Raw genomic sequence first — 17,262 nt, forward strand, 5'->3', positions numbered from 1 at the left:
CAATCTAATTGGAATCTCGATCATGAGATCCAAAGGAATCTTTGCCGAAACCAAATCGTCTATTTCTTCCTCTTCTCGTCGTATTTGACGACTTTTTCTTCCATTGGAAAAAAAATAGTCTGAGCTTTAGACATACACATACGGCATACCCATAGCTCAACTACAGTGTCAAGGACAAAACCCTAAACCCACAAATCTTTGTTACATTTTTTTTTGCAAGGGAACGTGATAAAAAAAGGTTTAGGCTAATGGGCCAAAGATGTAATGGGCTTAGCCGTTTAATAAACAATCGATGAGCTTATTTCAGAAAACGACGTCGTAGTAAGGAACTCCCATCAGAGAAACCCAAAAACCCAAAATCTCTCTCTCTATCTCTATCTCGCCCGAGGAAAAGCTCCGATAATGGCGTGGATGCGACTGATACAGAGCGCGAGATCTGTTCTTACGACAGCACCAGCGTCTTCGACTCTTAACTTCCATAGATTCTACTCCAAATCCGCCGCTCCTTATCACGGTAAACCGTTTTTATTTGTTCAGATTTTGCGTCGGAGAAATGCGGATGCTAAACTTGCGTGTATTGGCTGATTCGTTACCTTAGGGTTGTTGCAAGTTTCATTTGTGTGGAGATTCATGATTGGTCTTCTCGTCTGAGTAGATTCAGTTTCAGTGATCGTTATTGTTATTCAAAGTTTGCAAGTATTTAGGGAAGACTAACTATTGAGATGTTGTGAATGGTTTTTGATTGCTACTTTGAGATTTTTTTGTAGTGAAAGTTGGAATTCCTGAGTTTTTGAGTGGATTGGTGGAGGAGTTGAGACTCATATTGCTAAGCTTGAAACCGAGTTAGGCGATCTTCCGAAATTGCTCGTGACTCGTACGCTTAGACTCAAGAAGTTTGGTATTCCTTGCAAACATGTAAGTTTCCAAGTCTTTATTGTTCTGTGTAAGTTACATAGATTTCAATGTGCATTTGGTTATATTGTTGTTGCAGAAAAGTGGGTTAGTTAGGTTCACAGGTTTTAATATGTTACTTTAAAATGTGTTCCATTGCGTATTTTAGTGAGGTATCTATAGAATTTAAGGTAAAAGAGAAGAAAAAGTCGAGTTCTTTTAACTTTTTAGACACAAAGAGATTGATTGAAATGGTCTTGGAACGTTAGTTTAGCTTGTTGGTTATCATTCAAATATGAAATATAGGCTTGTTCGCACTTCCTGTCACTCACCAAGACATGTTTCTTTTCGTGTTACTGTTAATAGGTTTTGGTGAACAATACTATTGAATTTGTTCCATTACGTAGTTTAGTGAAGTAACTATAGAGGATCAATGAGAGAAGAAGAAAAAGTTTGAGTTCTATAAGTTTTTAGGCACAAAGAGAATGATTGAAATGTATGTACCTATAGTTCTATTTTGTTGTCATGGAAATGTAGGTTTGTTCACACTTCCTGTTACTCACGACGATCTATTTCTTTCATGTTGCTGTTAATAGATTTTGTGAACAATACCATGTTTGGGTTTGTTCTCTCAATTCTTCATATCTCTATTTTGGTCAATCTTCTTTTGAAAATTCTGAATTCTGGTTTTGCAGAGGAAATTGATACTGAAATATAGCCACAAATACAGGCTAGGTCTATGGAAACCTAGAGCTGACGCAATAAAGGCGTGATTGGTTCCTGTACTCATCGAATCATAAGTTCCTCTCATACTTTGTTATGCTAATGGAATGAGTTGTTCTCAGAATGATCTAGGCATAGCAATGTTGCAAATCACTTGAAACATTGTACCAATTTGCATTCATGTACTTGTTTTTTCCATGGTTATAAACATTAAGCGACTGTTCACATCCTGGAGCAGTAACTTTTGAAGTGTTGAATGTATCGGTCTTGTGGGAATCCGTTTGTTCACAAAATTTTGGAAATCAATTGATTATAGTAAAATATATCTTTTTCCATTGGCTACAAAAATTTGGTATGACCAAAAGACTCTAGTCGGACTGGGTTTAAGATAGGTATTTACTAATTTGCTACTGTTAAAAAAAAGAGTTAAAAAGTTCAGTGTGAGCTTAACCATTTGCTAAATTTATTTTTTTGAGTCTTACGCCCAACCGAGAGACCATCTACAAGTTTTTGGGTATCAATATTTTGTACTACCAACTTATCAATATTTCGAATTAGTTTTTGAGATTTTTCGATTCTGATCTATCACATATATGTACGTGGTAGTCTAAGAAAATATATGTTGAGTCTTGTAATTTGACTCGAGTTCATTCTACAAGCTTGTATTTTCAAAAAGACAAAAATCAAGCAGCTTGTAATGGTTAGAATAATTAAATAAATCTCGAATTTAAGTTTTTATATGTACTTTATTGGGTTTGAATGTAAGTGGTAGTATAGCAATGTTCCTATTATTCTGAAAATTAATAATGTATTTTCTTTCAAATGAACTCATGACAATTGGTCTAAAGTGTAAACATAAAATAAAATGGAAGGCAATCATAAAACATTAATATATATATTTTTATTTACTGTATATAAAAAGTATTTTTCTGTCAAAAAGAAAAAAACGTATTTTGTAAAATATAGGAGAAATTTTATAACTTTATATATATATATTTTATAAATTATATAACTTTTTTTTGCATGGACAAGTATTTGATCCATCTTATATAAGACTCAAAACTCCTCCCAATCGAAGTTATCATAAGTTTTCTCTTCTAATACCTCCAAACATGATAAAATCATTGTTCTACACTTTCCTTCAAACGAAACACCAAGAAGAAAGCAACAACTCAAGAGATCCTAATTATCCTCTATTTCCTCAAGAGATCGAGATTCGACCCATAGCTTATTTCCCTTGGGAAATCATCAAAACTCTAACAACCGATGAAATCATAAGTAAGTTCCAACTTCCAATGGAAAAAATCCGAGATACCATGCTTAGACATGCTTCAGAAGAAGACATATATCGCACAAAATTTATGAGTTGTGAGACCAATATATTGGTAAAAGATCTCGACACAAACACTATCCATCAAGGTAAATTGTGGAAGCATCCATGCGAAAATAATTTTGCATTGCGTGAATCTTGGATCGAAGAATTTGTGAAGAGGAGGAGGCTTGTGGTTGGCATGGTGGTTGGTATGTATTGGGATTTTGAGGCCTGCATGTTTTGTTTCTCTGTGTTAGATGGAAGACAATGAATCTAAAGATTCAAATTATTATTTAGGTTTGGGGGGGGGGGGGGGGGGATCAGAATAAATTATGAAACTTTTGTTTTCTTATATTTTGGGTTTTAGGGATAATCATCTTTGATTCTGTATGGGAGTATTGTGTTGTATGTCCTTCAATGATACGAAGCATCAGAAGATAGTTGACTGAAACAATTTATCGTCTACACTCTACACATCATAAGTCAAATAATAGTTAAACGGATATGAATTTATATTCTTAAACATATATAATTTACAAACTTATAAATATTTTTGCTTGAATGAAAACTGTAATATATAATGCACTTTCGAAACAATATTTATGCAGTTTTTTTTTTACTTTATATATATTTTTGGTATGAGTGAACATGGATTAAATTACATCTCAACTCTACTTTGAAAATGACCATGCCAAATAGCCTAATTGTTATTATGTCATTATCGTTGGTTCAAACCAAATATTTATCACATCGTTAACAAAAAAAAGTTAATATTATTTTAACATTATATACTTTTGTAGATAATTAGCTGGAGTTTTTAAAGAAAAATCTACAAACTAAATCATTATGGACCTGTTCGTTTATTAATCGCTGCGACAACGACAACGACTCCGACAAAAGCAAAAATTATAACGGAGATACAAAAACAGTCGCTCAATATGGACGCCGGCGATGTCCCTAGTGAAGATGTTGAGTCGCTGTTATTTTAGGCGACACATGTATATGCCTTATAGGTCGCTGTTTTTAAAATCGAGCGACTCCTCTCCATATAACTCTCTACAGAATTCAATGTAATTGTGTATTAAACAACTGTTTTTGTGGTCGCTGGATCTGATCGCAGCGTCTGGAAAAAGAACAGGGCCTATATCAATGCTAAAGAAAGAGAATACTATCCACATAATATATGTTCTGTTTCTAATGGTTCTATACATTATTTTAAATATAATAAATTGCATATTTTAATTTTTTTGATTCTTTGTTAATATTATATCCTTATAATAGGTATAGTATGTCTGTATGTGTATAATAAAACCCTTGAATAAGTTTAACTGCAAAAAACTATATCATCTTGTGTATGGACAAAATAATTAAGACAGAATTTATTATCTAAACTTTTTTTTATCTTTCTTACAATGGATGTTTACAAAATTTCTCATATATAATTAAAGGAATATTTTTTTTTAATATTAATTGTTACAATTAGTTTTGAAGTTTAATTTGAATTATAATTATTTAGTCCACATATAAGATGTTTGTGGATTTGAATCAACAAAATATACAACAATAAATATTAAATTGATAATATCCATATTTTTTTAAAGATTAAATATTAATTTAAAAGGTATTTCTTAAAAGTTACTTTAAAATCATGTAACTTATCAAATCATATTTATAACAATTCATAAAATCATCAGAAAGTAAAAAATATTATATGTGTAACAGTGTAAGGCACTATCTTTCTTTTAGTATAGATAAAATCATTCCTTTTGTTTCTAAAGTCCAGCTAATAATCTAGAAAATTATATATAAAATCTAATTTATTTTTAGGTGTAAGTGAAAATAGTAATATAATAATATATCAATATATTGAGATGTATTAAGACCACACCAAAATTTAGAAAAGTTTGAAAAATACTAATAATAAGAATTGTCAAAGATTTACAAGTAAGGGGTTTGAAAATAACCAATATTTGATGAGTAATAGTTATATTTTCTATTTTACAAAATGACATGACAACTATCAACTTGTAAAAAATAATAGGAATATGAAAATTTCTAATTTTAGGGAATTAAAATATATAAATTATTGGAAAAATTGAAAATGATAATAATAATATTTTACTGTACTCTATATTCTTACGAAATAAATTTTAACTAAGACTTTCAGAGGAAAAAACACGAAAGATATTTATATTTTTCAGTCTAAAATTTTGTTGGAGAAAATATGAAAAGAAAATAAAAAATCAAATTCATGACGTAGTTTAAAACAATCAAATGTCCCAGCACACCCAAGGGAATAAAGGACCAAGTCCTAAACCCGACGGAGGGAGACAAACTCTCTTACTTCACCATTTTAACCTCACCATAACTTTTTGTGTACCATCTGAAATATTTCAACAAGAGAATTATGTTGTAATTCCCAAAATCGGTCTTAACAACACTAGACCAGGCCAGTTCATATTTACACTTGTTCAGAACTGAAATATGTCAAACCTACTTAAGGCACTTGTTTGTCTTGGTCTCACAAATTCAAAACCGGTTTTTAAAACTTGAAGTATATATCCTAGGGTATTAACTTTAATGGGGAGAAAAGATGGATAAGCTGTTTACAAATACGATTTGAGAATTTTATTTTAGAAAAAGAAAATTGTGTATAAATATGGTTATTTGTTGTTCAATTTCCATTTTAAATGAAAAACGCAATAGAAAATATTCCATTATACTAACTAACCATTTTGATATCAAACCCTAATATTTTCATATTTATCATACATGCCCACACACATCTAACTTTAAACTTATGTAATTAGATTTCCATTTTTCAAATAATATTTATATTTATTTTAGCCTAAATTTAGATTTTATGTACATAAGGCACAAGCAAATTTATCTTGTTAACTTATTAAAATAAAACAATAGAGTAGCCGTTCGATTAGGCCTAAATTCAATATATCAAAACATTCAATCAATTGAATAACATTTTGGTTTGGTATAATTAAGAAGCAAGTTTAGATCCAAAAATACAGTCTCTATTAAATAGGAAAACTACCATAATCTTTTTAAGGAAACTAATAATTCATCCCTCACCATAATTATACTAATTAACTTGCCATTCTCCTTCGCCTCCTCTTCTAGTCTTCTTATGATTATTTTTCTTCCTCATCTTGTTTTTTTTTTTTCAGACAAAAACCTAGATAGCTAAACATGCCTTGTTTGTTCATCTTCATAGCTTTGCTTCTAAGTTCTTGTATTGGAACGTTGAAAGCCCTTGATCAGACTTGTGGCAACAAAGTCGTGAACACAATCGTCGTCGACCAAGCCGGTTCAGGTAAGTTCCGTACTGTTCAAGCTGCCATTGATTCGGTTGGTGAATTGAATTCTCTATGGATCAAAATCAAAGTAAAACGAGGTGTTTACGTGTAAGTAAATACCAACTCTCTACTGTTTTTCTTTTTCCAATTTTAGAACTCAGCGTTCTTGACCACAATTTTCTAGCATTTGATTTGTTTCGAATGTAAAATATTACTGTCGTTGGTGTAGAAATAATGACCTAGTAGCACTTGACTTCATCTTAGGCCTCTCCACAATTCTACATTTATACTCAAATAATTTTTCTAGTTTCTTCGTTGTTTTGGAGAGAATTAAAGCATAGTTGATATCATTAAATCTTGAATTCGTGATGTTCTGGTTCATAGAATTCTAGAACCGTAATTAATCTAATTTACAACGATTTCGATGGATTTGCAATTGTTAATTTTCTTAATAGTAAGATTAACATTAATAGTAACATATTGTTTTGTATGATAATGAATGTATAAAACAGAGAGAAGGTGATAATACCATATAATAAACCGTGCATAATAGTAGAAGGAGAGGGACAAAGAGTCACCACCATCACGTATAATGGTCATGCAGCCACTGACGTCAGCTCAACTTTCACTTCATATCCATCCCATATTGTCGTCCGAAACTTATCAATCATGGTACGTAACGGAACGGACCAACATATCTTTTGACTTATATACTATATTTTGTTACGTAACAATATAATTTTGATAATGATAACATTTTATATGTTTTTGTGGCAGAACACTTATAATCGTTTGACTAGTCTAACTAAAGCAAACGGTATGAGTTGGGATATAAAGCCAGCGGTTGCGATTTCGGTTTATGGCGATAAATCAGCGTTTTACAACTGTGATTTCTTGGGGTTGCAAGATACAGTGTGGGATAATCTTGGCAGACATCACTTCAAAAATTGTTACATCGAAGGTGCTATCGATTTCATTTTTGGAAGTGGCCAATCTGTTTACGAGGTATGTATACTTAATATCTCTCTCTATTACGTACACTTCGATTTTCAATGGCAAAACACGAAAACTGTACTTGATCACTATTTACACAAAGACTGTTACATTCACAGTACAAACACACTTTTATAAAATCTTTGTTTCAAAACGCCCTAGAAAGGAGCTAGGCACAGCCACACCCTGTACTAAAATCAGCTTTTTGTTCTAGAAAAAGTAACATTTCAGTCATTCAAATAATAGAAACAAACTTGGTTAAAACCTTGTTTGTAGCATGTTTTTTCCTAGAACAAAACTAAACATGTGACTTGACTAGCTAGGAGGACTGATTTTTTGTAAGTCAACAAGTTGATTTTGAGACACCAACGATTAAGATCTATGTGAAACATGCATGAATCGTATAAAATGTTTGACAGGACTGTCATATAAACGCAACGGCAGGAGCATTGGCATCAAAAGTGTCGTTTGGGTACATAACGGCTCAAGGAAGAAGTAGCGATTCGGACCCAAGTGGGTTCGTGTTCCTACGAGGTAGTGTTTCAGGGAGCACCAGTGTCTATCTTGGACGAGCCTATGGTCCATTCAGTCGAGTGATATTCATCCAAACCGATCTCTCTTCCGTCGTGCACCCTGAGGGTTGGTACTCTTGGCACTATGGTGGATACGAGTAAGCACATCTCTAACTATAATATATCATATATACCATTATCAAACTATATGTGATAATGATGTTTTTTTTTGTGTGTTAGGATGAGTTTCACGTATGCAGAAGTTGAGTGTAAAGGAGCAGGATCGGATATGTCACGAAGAGTTCCTTGGATTGATAAACTTCATTCTTTTTACACTAAACAACAATTCTCTATCTCTAATTTCATTGACCAAGATCAATGGATCTCTAATATTCCTCGTTTTTAAATAAATCACTTTCTCTTTTGTTAGATTCTAGTTGTTTTATGTAATTTGTATTTTTCCTTTCTTGTTGAATATTATTGTCTCTTTGAAGTTTGAACTATGAAGACTTTTTATTTTCTTACCTTGTATTCAAACCAAACTGAACCGACTATATATGTATGTTTTCTCGTTTCGATTCTGGTACATTTCGATCGCTCTTTTTATATGACTTCGGTTTTCATTTCAATTCGGTTCATCTATTACCCGAGTAAACCAAATTGTTATTATTATTGGTTCATTCATTCATTGTATTTCAAATTTTGATTCTTTATATTTAGTACTCTGCCAATTTTCATCAAAATTGCACTAAAACAAAAACAAAAAAATTAGCCAAATTGTAAACGAATTTGAACCAATATTTGGTAAAACTGAACCGCAATTCCATTCCCAGAATTATACCGAACCGTTATAAATACGGTTCAAAGTTCAATCTCTTCAACTAAAACCGAACTTTTATCTATTCGAACCGAACCAACAGACCCAATGGCCATGGATGATATGGTTAGCCAGGTGGCTATGGATTACTGGTTACAAATAAATCTACGTGGCTTAATCTCCCTTACACAAAACTCTCTGTGCCTTTTCTTCCCCACTTGAGCTAATTCGCTTAAACGGCGTGCTTCGCGACGAACCGCCACAGATAAGGTTCTTCTTTTTTTTTCCAATATCTCTGGATTTTTTTTCCCCTCGTTGAAGAAAATCTAGTGGTGATTAAGCCATAGGGGAAACAAAACCCAGAGAGACGAGTTTGCTAGATTTTTTTTTTTTTTGGAGGCTGCATGAGTTTGGAGAAGAAGGCGAGTAGTACAAATTACAACTCCAGAAAGGAGAAGAGGAGAATCAATTTATAGAATGGTTGTTTCAATGGCTTTGGTCAGACATTCTCCGTCTTTCGATTTTCTGTTTCATTTTCCGGTCGACAGAAGCCGTTTTCTATCGCCGGTTGCTTTTTCTAGCGTTCGCTATCATCGCTTCCATTCTTGTAGATGGTTAAGTCTCCGCTCTTCACCTTCATGTTCTCGCAGGTTCGAATTTGGTTTCGAAATGAATTTGACAATTTTTGATCAATCTTTGCTAATATTTGTTGTAGTGATTTTTCGATTTTTGATTATAGGTTAAACAGTTTTAGTTCGAGGTGTTCGATTACAAACACTGATGTATGTCACGAATTTGTGACTACTGATGATGAAATCCACGAGGATTTGCTTACTCCAATTGAGGATCATTCAATTCCTATTGTTCATCTTGATACCAATATCTCCGTTACTGAATCTCTGACCTTACTCACCGAGTGTACTTACGTAGATACTGTTTTAACAGCATTGCCTGTACGTTCTTTCTTCCCCTTTTTGGTCAAGCATTCAACATTTTCTACATTTTTTGTAAAGCAGATCAATCTTGTTCTTGGTTTTAGGTATTGTCTGAGGAAGAGCAGACTGTAATTGCAGCCACTCCTGCTCACCCTGAAGGATTATATGGTTAGAGCTCTCTCACTAGTTCATTATCATATTAGAGGCCATGGTTATATCACTTATGGCATTTCCCATCATGATGACATTTTACTTGTTTTTGATCAGTCTTATATGCAAGTTGTTTGGTTGGAAATTTGGTTGAGCAACTTTGGAATTTTGCTTGGCCGTCCGCCATTGCAATGCTATATCCGAGCTTACTACCTGTGGCAGTCATGGGGTTTGTCACTAAATTGGCGATAATTGCTGGAGGCCCTGTGGTTGGAAAGTTTATGGATTATAGTCCGAGAGTTCCTACATATATCTCGTTGAATGTCATTCAGGTAAACTTTTCAAAAAACACTGAATGAAAACATCACACATGACTTTGTGGTTACTTTCCTTCAACTTTTGTCACCTGACATTGGAATTAAGTGTCCATGTCATAAACTTATTTTATGTCTACATGTTTAGGCAGCCGCTCAAGTGCTATCTGCAGGAATGATAATTCATGCATACACGGTTCCTTCCACATCGGCGTCATCAATTCTTCTGCAGCCTTGGTTTTTTGCATTGTTATTCGCAGGGGCCATTGACAGTCTATGTGGAATAGCATCTGGAGTCGCCATTGAACGTGATTGGGTTGTATTGGTATGCTTTCTTTGTGATGCCATAGAATACCTGTTTTTATAAGAAGATAAACCGACTGAAGTAATTAATTTATCATTTGGTAGTTGGCCGGCATAAACAGACCAATCGCTCTTGCTCAAGCAAATGCTGTTCTCCACAGAATAGATCTGCTTTGCGAGGTATAGTAATTTTCTCTATGGAATCTATGTACTTTATGCCCTTTGAACTTTTGAACTCCAGTAATTCATCAATTGACATAATTGTAACCTTAAATAGATAGCTGGGACGATGTTATTTGGCATTCTCCTATCCAAATATGACCCTGTGACCTGCTTAAAGTTTGCTGCCACACTAATGGTGGGTTCTTTGCCAACCATGGTAAGTAGCACCTATAAACTTGTGGTTATTCTTCTTTCGTCCAAGCTAAATAAGGGAAACACAAAGCTGCTGTGTTGTACGAGGCTGAACTATGTGTAATAGAATCATTCCTGTTTCCTATGTTTCAAGTTTCGAATTCTTTTTTCTTCAATTAAAAAGGCAGTCTTTCTCGTTTAGGTTTTGGATAATTGGAGCTTAGCCTAGATGGAGTATTATTAGTTCTTTTAACTAGATAAATAAGCTGTCATCAACATTGGAGTGATACTGTTCTGCTTCAGATCCTAGAAGCAATTCCACTTGCGCTTTACCAATTTATATGGGACTTCTTACCATCTTGCACTTCTAATAGAAGAAATCTGTTTTCTTCAGACAGCTCTTATATGGCTGACCAACAAGTTCTCCTCTGGAGTTCTGGACCGTCCTAAATGCTCCTTGAACAGCTGTTCTGCTGAAGGATCTCGTACTAATACCGACAGTATTTGTAAGGAAACCTTTTACTTTATACTACTTGGATACGCATAATTTATGATTTGAGCATGTAGTAGACATCACAAAATACCATTTGCTTTGTTCATCAGTTGATATTGGCATGGAAACTATCAAGCTCGGATGGAAAGAATATATTCAACAGCCAGTTCTTCCTGCTAGCCTCGCATATGTCCTTCTCTACTTTAACATCGTCCTCACCCCAGGCAGCTTGATGACTGCATTTCTAACACAACGATGTATGCTACTTCGACTCGGTCCCTTACTTTTCTTTAGTGCTTGGATGAAAATCGTAATTAATCTTGCGAGAGTCTTTGTGCTATTACCTATTACTCTTTCAAATTAGTCACCAATCTGTCTTTTTTCAACAGGTGTGAATCCATCAGTTATTGGTGGTTTCAGTGGATTATGCGCTGTTATGGGCGTCGCCGCAACCTTCTTATCAGCAAACTTGGTCAAACGAGTTGGCATTTTAAAGGTGAAATGTTTTCCCGCCATTTGTTATCTTGAGCTTGTATTGCGTTCAAGCTGATTAATGTTATTGCGTTTGCGTTTTAAAACGATGCAGGCGGGTGCAGTAGGATTGTTTTTCCAAGCTTCACTCCTTGCCGTTGCTGTTGCTGTGTATTGTAGCTCTTCTCTATCCCATAAAAGCCCACTCTTCTTCTTCTTGTCCATGATCGTAAGTTGTTTCTTCACTCTCTCTCTCGACCAGTAATATGCGGTTTTGGTGTTGACTAAAAGGTAACAAACAAATGCAGGTATTATCAAGGCTAGGTCACATGTCTTACGGCGTTGTGGGAGCTCAAATACTTCAAACCGGCATTCCATCATCCAAGGCTAATCTCATCGGCGCAACGGAGATCTCAGTGGCAAGTCTAGCTGAATCGCTTATGCTCGGAGTAGCCATAGCGGCGAATGACGCTTCCCATTTCGGGTTTCTCGCGGTTCTGTCTCTTTTATCAGTTGTTGCGGCCTCATTGATATTCTGCAGATTGCTGAGAAATCCCACTGATGAACAAAGACGACTCTTCTCCTTCGACCCTCTCTCAAATTGATTTGGAGCTTTTACATTGAAATATTTGTATAGTAGTTTCACTTTCAGTGTATAAATTCTTTATATAAAGTAAAGAAAAAAATTGACTTTGGTGTGAAAAATTCAAGAAGTATTCCACTTCCACCATTACTACTCTAAACAAAAAGTACTAAACTGGCTAAACCTTAGTTATTTTTCTAAACCGAGAATTAACGAGATAATTTAACAATCGATTTCAAAAACCAGCAAACCGAAATCACCCAATTTTTGGTCGGTTTGGTTCGATTTTGTTTTCTTTCACCCCTGACGAAGAAAAAAAAAACCCTAGTCACACTCAGATAACATAAACCTTTGACAACAAATTTTGATGCTCCTTCGTCTTACGGCTCGCTCTATTCGTCGTTTCACAACTTCTTCTTCGTCTCTACCATTGCTCTCATCGTCTTCGTTTTGTACTGTTCCAACAATGGCAGCTAATCATCCTAAGGATGAAGCGTATCTCTCCGCCGTCATCCCCAAACGTATCAAGCTTTTCGAGCAGATCCAAGCGAATCAACTCGAGAATCTTAAGTCTCTTCCACACGATCCGATCAAGTAAATACGATGCCGATGTTCTTATGTATCAGTGTGATTTGTAGTTTATAAGGTTTTACTTTGTTTCCTTGAAGATTGACTTCGATTTTCTGGTGTTGTGTGTGTTTAGGGTTACGTTACCAGATGGAAATGTGAAAGAAGGAAAGAAGTGGGAGACAACTCCGATGGATATCGCTGCTCAGATTTCTAAGGGTTTGGCTAATTCTGCGTTGATTTCGGCTGTTGATGATGTTCTTTGGGATATGAATAGGCCATTGGAAGGTGATTGTAAGCTTGAGCTTTTCAAATTTGATAGCGATAAAGGTCGTGATACTCTTTGGCATTCTAGTGCGCACATTCTTGGTCAGGTAAAGGAGTTTTGATCTTATCTGATTTGTGAAAGTTTTGGTTGTGGTGAACGAACGAGTTGTTTACTGTGGTTGTGGGTTGATCTTGGTGCAGGCTCTCGAGCAGGAGTATGGGTGTCAGCTGTGCATTGGACCATGCACAACGAGAGGAGAGGTAAGAGGAGCTTGTTTGTGCTAATTGTTACTTGTTTGTATATCATGTTCCATCATTTGTGAAGTTTGGTTTCTCTGTTTGGGTGTTTCTTGGTATTTTAATGAAGTGTTGTGTGTAAATAAGCTATCGCTGATGTTAGTAATGGATTTGTTATTGCAGGGTTTCTACTATGATGGATTTTATGGTGAATTGGGCCTGAGTGACAACCACTTTCCTAGCATCGAAGCAGGTGCTGCAAAAGCTGCTAAGGTGTTGTTTCTTCTTTTTGATTCGATTACTTTTAAGGTTTCTTACAATGTATGTTATAAAATATTTGCTTATTTTGTCAAACCTTTTTAGTGAAAAATGATTGATATATGTCTCCCAACTCTTAGCCATAGTTTCTATTGGTTTGATTCGCTTCTATTTGCATCTCAGGAAGCACAACCATTTGAAAGGATTGAAGTGACGAAGGATCAGGCACTCGAGATGTTTTCTGAGAATAATTTTAAGGTGGGTTAAGCTGTGTATAAATATCATTGGATTGTGTTATGCTCACCTAACCTTACATTCATTTCTGTCCTCTATGAAGTTGTTGTTTGGACTCATTATTCTGCTGTTAATCATGTAGGTTGAACTCATCAATGGTTTGCCTGCAGACATGACCATTACTGTCTACAGATGTGGCCCTTTGGTGGATTTGTGTCGTGGACCGCACATACCAAATACTTCCTTTGTGAAAGCGTTCAAGTGTTTGAGGGTGATTTGCTACTGTATCTCTAGGAGCTACATCTCTACAGATTCTAGTTTGTTTTCTTATGCTGACCAATATATTTTTCTCAGGCCTCATCAGCTTACTGGAAGGGTGACAAAGACCGTGAGAGCTTGCAGAGAGTTTATGGGATATCTTATCCTGATCAGAAGCAGCTGAAGGTACTCAAAATATCTTAATTATTTATGGCAGCTACGCTGTGTCATAAGTATGCATAATATCTATCATTTGGTCGACAGAAATATCTCCAATTTCTAGAAGAAGCCAAAAAGTATGACCACAGACTATTGGGCCAAAAGCAGGAACTCTTCTTTAGTCATCAACTCAGGTATTTCATTGCTAATATACTGTGGTTTCCTCTTTGTGTTTCACTTTACTAATATCTATTCTCCATCCTTGAGCTTCAGCCCTGGGAGTTATTTCTTCCTTCCACTCGGCACTCGTGTATATAACAGGTTGATGGACTTCATTAAGAACCAATACTGGCACAGGGGTTACACAGAGGTTTTTCTTTGCTCTAATCTCATATTTAATATATTTGATGCGTGGGGATCGCTAAATAACCTTGCACTTGCAGGTTATTACACCAAATATGTACAACATGGAGTTGTGGCAAACATCCGGACATGCTGACAATTACAAGGATAATATGTTTACGTTTAATGTGAGTCTCCTTGACTATGTTATTTTAGCAAGCAGCTCTCTAAGTTATATTCTACGTATGAATGACTTATCAGAATGTTCCTTATGTAGATTGAGAAGCAAGAGTTCGGGCTCAAACCTATGAATTGTCCTGGTCACTGCTTGATATTCCAGCATAGGGTTCGCTCATATAGAGGTGTGACTCTGTTCCTGTTGTGCTGTTCGATATCATCAAAAACAGATCTATGAATGATATTAGTTGTAGAAATTAAAGTTCACTCCATAACAGACTATCAAAACTCTTTTGTGAAATACTAGGTGCTGATTTTTTCAATGACAGGAGACTTGCTCCAAAGTGTAACTTGTGATTTGTAACCTATCACCGTGGACAATATGACTACTGTTTCTCCTTTATGAATCTTACTAAAGAAATTGTCTATCATGTATCTTGACTGACACCATTGTTTTGCTTATATAATCTGATCTGTAGAGTTACCTATGAGACTGGCCGACTTTGGAGTGTTACACCGCAATGAGGCAAGTGGAGCACTTAGTGGATTGACTCGTGTCCGACGGTTCCAGCAGGTAGATTTTGTATCCTAGTATTACTTAATTATCATTTTACCCTTTCCATGATGCATATTTGTTACTTAATATAATGTTCGCATACTTTTTCAGGATGATGCACACATATTCTGTACAACGGAACAGGTTTGTGATATATGTTTCTTTTCTGGCAATGTCGGAGCTCCCTGTCTCCCAGTTTTTGGTTATAAGTAATGTTATATATTTGCAGGTTAAGGGAGAAGTGCAGGGTGTGTTGGAGTTCATTGACTACGTGTACAAAGTTTTCGGGTTTACCTATGAGCTAAAACTTTCAACGGTACCATATTTGATGATTTCTTCACCAGTGCATCTACCAGATCTTATAGTCTTGACATGACATGTTTCTTTGCCCATTATTTGCATGTTAATTTAAATTTCAGAGGCCAGAGAAGTACCTTGGAGATTTGGAAACATGGGATAAAGCTGAAGCGGATCTCAAAGAAGCTATAGAAGCTTTTGGAAAGCCATTAGTGGTATTGTCACTTGTTGTTGAATACTCGAGTTTATTCACAAAGTCTGCATTCATTCTAATGTAAGCTGTTTTGGCAGTTGAACGAAGGAGATGGTGCATTTTATGGTCCAAAGATAGACATCACAGTTTCTGATGCAATGAATAGGAAATTCCAGTGTGCTACTTTACAGGTTATACTCCCAAATTCTTTTTAGTTTTTCTTGTCTATGCATTTCTCTTGCTGTTATCAGTGCAGGAGTTGATTTTATGTTTCTTGTGGCCTCAAATCAGCTTGATTTTCAACTTCCGATTCGCTTCAACTTGGAATACGCAGCTGAGGATGAAGCGAAAAAGAGTAGACCTGTAATGATACATAGAGCCGTGTTGGGATCTGTGGAACGTATGTTTGCCATATTGTTGGAGCATTACAAAGGAAAATGGCCCTTCTGGATTAGTCCGCGACAGGCCATAGTTTGTCCTATATCAGAGAAATCTCAGCAATATGCAGAAAAGGTTACTTTTGTGGCTGTTGCTGTACTCTTTTACTGAGCACATGTGGTTCTTATCGACTTATTTGCAGTGTCTAATCTCTGGTTTTTCTTTTGACACAACAGGTTCAAAAGCAAATTAAAGATGCTGGGTTCTATGTTGATGCTGACTTAACAGACAGAAAGATAGATAAAAAGGTAAACGATTTCGGTTCATGTTCCAAGTTTTGTTCTGTGGTTGGCTGGTGATTCCTAAGATTAACTTGAGTGATGATGATTGTGGTGTGTTTGTAGGTGCGAGAAGCTCAGCTTGCTCAGTACAACTACATTCTGGTCGTGGGTGAAACAGAAGCTGCTACAGGACAGGTTAGACTGCCGATCCTTATCTTGAGTCTCTCGAGCTTAATTTAATTTTGATTTTAAGACCATTTGTATGTTGCACTTTCACATTTTCAGGTGAGTGTTCGTGTGAGAGACAATGCAGCCCACTCCGTGAAGAGCATTGAGGATTTGCTGGAAGAATTCAAGGCCAAGACTGCCGAATTTGTATGAGATCCGACTCATGAAATTCAAGTTCTGATATGATGTTTTTTTTTTTTTTTTCAAATTAGGGTCGACCCAGATTTAAGTGTTCATCTGTTTCATTAAACCATATTAGGCCTCAACTATATTAAAGTTTCGATTACATTCTGCGAAAACTCTATGTTTGGTCCCCTTTTAGTATCATTTTATGGAAGAAAAAAATCTGGGCCATGATTGTTAGAATGCTGTCCGAGGAGGCCATAATTGAGCACCCTGAGTATTATATTTTGTGTGGAACTTAACTTGTTCACACGCATAGCCTTGAATCCTGACTACGAAGCTCTACGCGATGGAATCAATTTCTTTGTGAAAACTAATATGGCAATTTAGGGGGAAATTCAGGAAAGCCAAAGAAGGTCTTAGTAATGCAGAAGAATTGCTTTGTGATTCTGTTGCCAAAAGTTTGCAACATTTGTCCTTAGAGACAGTGGCAACATCCTTCAGTTATTATATATAGACAATGTGTGAGCTTCGGCATCAATGAG

General features: G+C 35.5%; 5 protein-coding genes across 5 annotated transcripts; all 5 read left to right on the forward strand.

The window, feature by feature from the left end:
* The first annotated feature begins 329 nt into the window (after positions 1–329).
* AT5G26800 (xaa-pro aminopeptidase P) lies at positions 330–1,890 on the forward strand. Its single transcript, NM_122562.2, is given in 3 exon segments — positions 330–514; positions 768–915; positions 1,587–1,890. Coding segments are annotated over 3 exon segments (338 nt in total). The 5' UTR covers positions 330–402; the 3' UTR covers positions 1,665–1,890.
* An 831-nt stretch (positions 1,891–2,721) lies between these two features.
* On the forward strand, positions 2,722–3,246 carry AT5G26805 (B3 domain protein). Its single transcript, NM_203112.1, has one exon. It carries the CDS (start codon positions 2,727–2,729, stop codon positions 3,195–3,197), a length of 471 nt encoding a protein of 156 aa, NP_974841.1. The 5' UTR covers positions 2,722–2,726; the 3' UTR covers positions 3,198–3,246.
* Positions 3,247–6,027: 2,781 nt separating this feature from the next.
* On the forward strand, positions 6,028–8,179 carry AT5G26810 (Pectin lyase-like superfamily protein). Its single transcript, NM_001343983.1, has 5 exons — positions 6,028–6,345; positions 6,750–6,909; positions 7,015–7,242; positions 7,650–7,900; positions 7,983–8,179. Exons 1-5 carry the CDS (start codon positions 6,131–6,133, stop codon positions 8,146–8,148), a joined length of 1,020 nt encoding a protein of 339 aa, NP_001318658.1. The 5' UTR covers positions 6,028–6,130; the 3' UTR covers positions 8,149–8,179.
* Positions 8,180–8,747: 568 nt separating this feature from the next.
* IREG3 (iron-regulated protein 3) lies at positions 8,748–12,337 on the forward strand. Its single transcript, NM_122564.5, has 12 exons — positions 8,748–9,209; positions 9,299–9,512; positions 9,599–9,662; positions 9,762–9,976; positions 10,107–10,283; positions 10,367–10,441; positions 10,539–10,640; positions 11,010–11,121; positions 11,219–11,365; positions 11,498–11,604; positions 11,695–11,808; positions 11,888–12,337. The coding sequence occupies exons 1-12, from the start codon at positions 9,037–9,039 to the stop codon at positions 12,182–12,184; spliced, it is 1,797 nt and encodes a 598-aa protein (NP_198034.2). The 5' UTR covers positions 8,748–9,036; the 3' UTR covers positions 12,185–12,337.
* A 28-nt stretch (positions 12,338–12,365) lies between these two features.
* On the forward strand, positions 12,366–17,001 carry AT5G26830 (Threonyl-tRNA synthetase). The gene is made up of 20 exons (NM_122565.3): positions 12,366–12,756; positions 12,866–13,103; positions 13,198–13,257; positions 13,417–13,506; positions 13,675–13,749; positions 13,868–13,996; positions 14,080–14,169; positions 14,248–14,336; positions 14,416–14,512; positions 14,586–14,672; positions 14,762–14,846; positions 15,141–15,235; positions 15,329–15,361; positions 15,447–15,533; positions 15,637–15,729; positions 15,806–15,898; positions 15,999–16,220; positions 16,322–16,393; positions 16,490–16,561; positions 16,652–17,001. Exons 1-20 carry the CDS (start codon positions 12,530–12,532, stop codon positions 16,745–16,747), a joined length of 2,130 nt encoding a protein of 709 aa, NP_198035.2. The 5' UTR covers positions 12,366–12,529; the 3' UTR covers positions 16,748–17,001.
* Positions 17,002–17,262: the final 261 nt, after the last annotated feature.

The sequence above is a fragment of the Arabidopsis thaliana genome, chromosome 5 (genome assembly GCF_000001735.4).
Source record: "Arabidopsis thaliana chromosome 5, partial sequence".
NCBI classification, from domain to species: Eukaryota; Viridiplantae; Streptophyta; class Magnoliopsida; order Brassicales; family Brassicaceae; genus Arabidopsis; species Arabidopsis thaliana.

Coding starts and splice junctions, on each gene's coding strand:
- AT5G26810 (NM_001343983.1), top strand. CDS start 6,131: ATGCCTTGTTTGTTCATCTTCATAGCTTTGCTTCTAAGTTCTTGTATT. Junction 6,346..6,749: donor GTAAAACGAGGTGTTTACGT/GTAAGTAAATAC, acceptor TGTATAAAACAG/AGAGAAGGTGATAATACCAT. Junction 7,901..7,982: donor TGGCACTATGGTGGATACGA/GTAAGCACATCT, acceptor TTTGTGTGTTAG/GATGAGTTTCACGTATGCAG.
- IREG3 (NM_122564.5), top strand. CDS start 9,037: ATGGTTGTTTCAATGGCTTTGGTCAGACATTCTCCGTCTTTCGATTTT. Junction 9,513..9,598: donor CTGTTTTAACAGCATTGCCT/GTACGTTCTTTC, acceptor TCTTGGTTTTAG/GTATTGTCTGAGGAAGAGCA. Junction 11,605..11,694: donor AACGAGTTGGCATTTTAAAG/GTGAAATGTTTT, acceptor AAAACGATGCAG/GCGGGTGCAGTAGGATTGTT.
- AT5G26805 (NM_203112.1), top strand. CDS start 2,727: ATGATAAAATCATTGTTCTACACTTTCCTTCAAACGAAACACCAAGAA.
- AT5G26830 (NM_122565.3), top strand. CDS start 12,530: ATGCTCCTTCGTCTTACGGCTCGCTCTATTCGTCGTTTCACAACTTCT. Junction 12,757..12,865: donor CTTCCACACGATCCGATCAA/GTAAATACGATG, acceptor GTGTGTGTTTAG/GGTTACGTTACCAGATGGAA. Junction 14,513..14,585: donor GGCACAGGGGTTACACAGAG/GTTTTTCTTTGC, acceptor TTGCACTTGCAG/GTTATTACACCAAATATGTA.